Source organism: Cryptomeria japonica, chromosome 4 (genome assembly GCF_030272615.1).
Source record: "Cryptomeria japonica chromosome 4, Sugi_1.0, whole genome shotgun sequence".
NCBI classification, from domain to species: Eukaryota; Viridiplantae; Streptophyta; class Pinopsida; order Cupressales; family Cupressaceae; genus Cryptomeria; species Cryptomeria japonica.
This window is the reverse complement of record NC_081408.1, coordinates 712,513,526-712,516,778: the sequence shown is the minus strand read 5'-3', so window position 1 is coordinate 712,516,778 and position 3,253 is coordinate 712,513,526. Positions and strand designations below refer to the sequence as shown.

The window sequence follows — 3,253 nt, the reverse complement described above, 5'->3', positions numbered from 1 at the left end:
TCTTAATTTATACACATTATTTAATTTTGTTATCATTTGATTACACTTAAGCTTGTCTTAGATCTTTGAGTATTTGGTGTTTGTCAATTAAAATTTGGTTGGTTGGAGATGGTCATAGATTTTACATGATTGGATTGCATTAATGATTCCTTCACATAACTTTAATTTATATCTTATTTCACATCTTGCACATAGCTGTATGTAAATTAAAAAATTGTGTTCTCTTTCTCAATGTTACATTATCAATATAAACTTTTAATTATGAAATTTTACTACAAATAATTGATTGATAAATACAAAGATTATAACCAACCCCAAAATGGATACCAATAATACTATAAGTTAAAATACATTATAGGACATGAAAGCGGTATTGCATATAGTGTATAATATAAGCCTAAATTGGCTTCATCATGGAGAACTTGTGCTCTTGAAAGAGAGGTAACAAGTTCAAATCCCACAAAGAGTTAAGATATGTATGCTTCTTTTGTAGTATAATTAAGAGCTAACAAGTTCAAATCCTATAAAAATTTAAGATATATATATGCTTCTTTGGTAAGACAATTAAATACCTTCCCAAAAACAGTTCGTTTTATGCAACTCCAAGCTCTCAAAATTTTCTATTGATCGTGGGGGTAGCGGCCAACATGAGGAAATATATGAAAACGGTGAAGACTCCCATTGTACAGACCGTAAGCGCTAACCACAAATACTTGGGTGCCACCGTAACATACACACCAGTGATGAATGCGACTAGTGTTGCGTTGATTGCATTGGATACCATATGTTGCCCGTTAAAACGACACCCTATGTTACCAAAAAGGAAATATAGATAACCTCTATAATATTTTGCCCTGAACAGGATGAAACCATGTATCCTCACAGAGACCTCTTGCTTATCCCTACTCTTAATGGTTAAGATAAACATCGCTAGGATGGAAAGGCAGAAAGCTAGTGTATCGCTTACGATAAAGCATTGGAATGCGGTGGCATGCATCCACACAGGAACGCCGTTATCGGTCCGAAATCCACCTGGAACCGTCAAGGCGGCCGCAAATGTTACCGTAAAAACGAGGGTCGCAATTACTGACAGGTTGTCTCCGTCGTCTTTTTTAACCTTACCATCCTTTTGGGGGGATCTCTCCAGCAACGGTGAGGATCTGGATCTTTGGCGCTTCAAACTTATCCCCTCTTTTCTGTGGGCGCCACATTTTCTCAGTTGCTTCCTGTAAGACGACTTCATCACGGTCATAATCTTGGCTTCCGCAACATCCAGCGTAGCAAGACCGTTGTTATCTGCTGCATTTACATTCCACCGAGATATTTTAAGCATTGGAGATAACATCTGCAAAGAAACGCACAAGATACTGTTTTTATTCCATATTTCTTTTATAACGATAGATGCTCTGTGATTATTAGAAAAACGTGAACGATATAAAACAGTGCACATTTACAGGTTAGTGGTCCTTCAATGCAATTTATAGAGCTTATCAGTGCTATTTCTACAGTTACTTTACCTCGGAAGCCAACTCAGGATCCTCTACTACTTTGTGAAGAGCCGTCTGGCCATCCCTGTCAGCGTGGTTGATTAAAAACGAAGGGTCCATCGACTCCGACAGCAGAGTTTTCGCCGCTGAAATTCGGCCATATTCCAAAGCAAAATGAAGGGCATTCTTGTTGTCCTTCCCAAGAACTTCCGTACAATCTGGTACATAATCGATCAAGCAACTTACTATATCCTCGTGACCTTTGCGCGCTGCATAATGAATTGCAGCCATCCCATCCTTGTTCTTTTGCAGAGCCGTATCTGGACTTCTTTTTAGTAACTCCTCTACGATTCTTCTATTGCCTCTTATTGACGCTAAGTGCAATGGAAAGTTGCCTGCAGCGTCAGCCTTTTCGGCCAGAGCGGGTCTCTTTCCGAGCAAGTACAGGGCTATATCTGAACAATAGATAGAGAGACGTCAAACAAAACTGCATAAAGTATCTACGAAGTAAAATTTATTGCAGGGTCTTGCTAACACACCAGTATAACAATGGCCGTCAATAGTTAAGAGTTGATGAAGGCAAGTTTGTTTATCTTGCCTCGTGTCGGAGATAGAATCTCTCTCTCCCAGCTTCACTGCCGCGCGCCAAGAGCCACCTTCACATGCTGTATAGAGTGCAGACTCGCCAGCTTTGTTCAGAATTAATTCAATATCCTTCACTTTTTTCAATAGCGCGCTCGCAATCTCCGGATAATCACCTCTTGCTGCGTAGTGGAGGGCTGTTTCATTGTCAAGATTTGGAGCTCTCCAGAGATCATTGGGATCTAAACGACAGCCTTCTAAATCATATCCGTCCGGATGAGCGCATTCTGAAGAATTACAGCGCACTCCATTCTTAAAGTCGAGGAGAAGCTGAACAACTTCCAAACATCCCGCTGCGGCCGCTTTATGCAGCGCTGTCTCTTGATTTACGTTCCTCATTAATATGATGCATGGTTTCAACGAAAGCAGCAGTTCAGCAAGCTTATGATCCTTTCGACTGGCTGCTACATGGAGAGCTGTATTTCCCAGAGGAGTAACCGTTTTGAGAATCTGAGGATTATTCCGGGCTAACTCTCTCACTTTCTCACAGTTTCCCTCTTTAACAGCTTTACACAGGCTTCTATCCATCGGGAATTCAGTGGCTACAGAATATTGCTCAGACAGAGTCTATAATCATACAACTCATACCAATGCCACAAAAGTACTTATCGAATTTGAATCATTTTTGTGTATCACTCCAATTTATTCTCTCTGTAGATGTAAATAGCGCTGGAAAAGTAAGTCAGATTTACATTTTATTGATGCAAATGTTTCTGTGGTCATCTTTACACGCCGTGAACAAGCAATTATTGTAAAAATTGTAACTTAATTCAATATTATAAAAGAACAGTGAAAAATTTACCCCCAACCTTGGAAAGAAAGGTTGATATGACATTTGGAATTTTTTTTTAACCTTTGGTATAACTTTTTCATTTCTATATCTGATGAGCAATTCTTTCATATGTCGGAAATTCATTAGTTAAATGGTGACTTAATGTGATCCTTGAGAGGCCATAAATTTCATTCAGTATTTAGGGTTAGTCCATGGAAAATGAATGTTGTATACACACGTCGTACACTGTAAAAATATCTAAGAAAAATCCAAGAAAAGGTAGGTGTGTAAATTACATCAGAAAATATCCAATATGTAACCAGTCGCGGGAGGCATATATTTTGTTTCGTGG

The 3,253-nt window shown here is 39.0% G+C and overlaps 1 protein-coding gene across 1 annotated transcript; it reads right to left on the bottom strand.

Annotated features, from left to right (window-relative positions):
- Positions 1–364: 364 nt before the first annotated feature.
- LOC131047435 (ankyrin repeat-containing protein NPR4) lies at positions 365–2,769 on the bottom strand. The gene is made up of 3 exons (XM_057981320.2): positions 2,027–2,769; positions 1,518–1,942; positions 365–1,345 (listed from the first exon to the last, which is right to left on the bottom strand). Exons 1-3 carry the CDS (start codon positions 2,655–2,657, stop codon positions 611–613), a joined length of 1,791 nt encoding a protein of 596 aa, XP_057837303.1. The 5' UTR covers positions 2,658–2,769; the 3' UTR covers positions 365–610.
- Positions 2,770–3,253: the final 484 nt, after the last annotated feature.

Bases quoted from the DNA above. Each gene is read 5' to 3' on its own strand.
- LOC131047435 (XM_057981320.2), bottom strand. From the start codon at position 2,657: ATGGATAGAAGCCTGTGTAAAGCTGTTAAAGAGGGAAACTGTGAGAAA. The intron at 1,943-2,026 runs GTGTGTTAGCAA...TCTATTGTTCAG, and splicing joins TGACGGCCATTGTTATACTG to ATATAGCCCTGTACTTGCTC. The intron at 1,346-1,517 runs GTAAAGTAACTG...GTTTCTTTGCAG, and splicing joins ATCCTGAGTTGGCTTCCGAG to ATGTTATCTCCAATGCTTAA.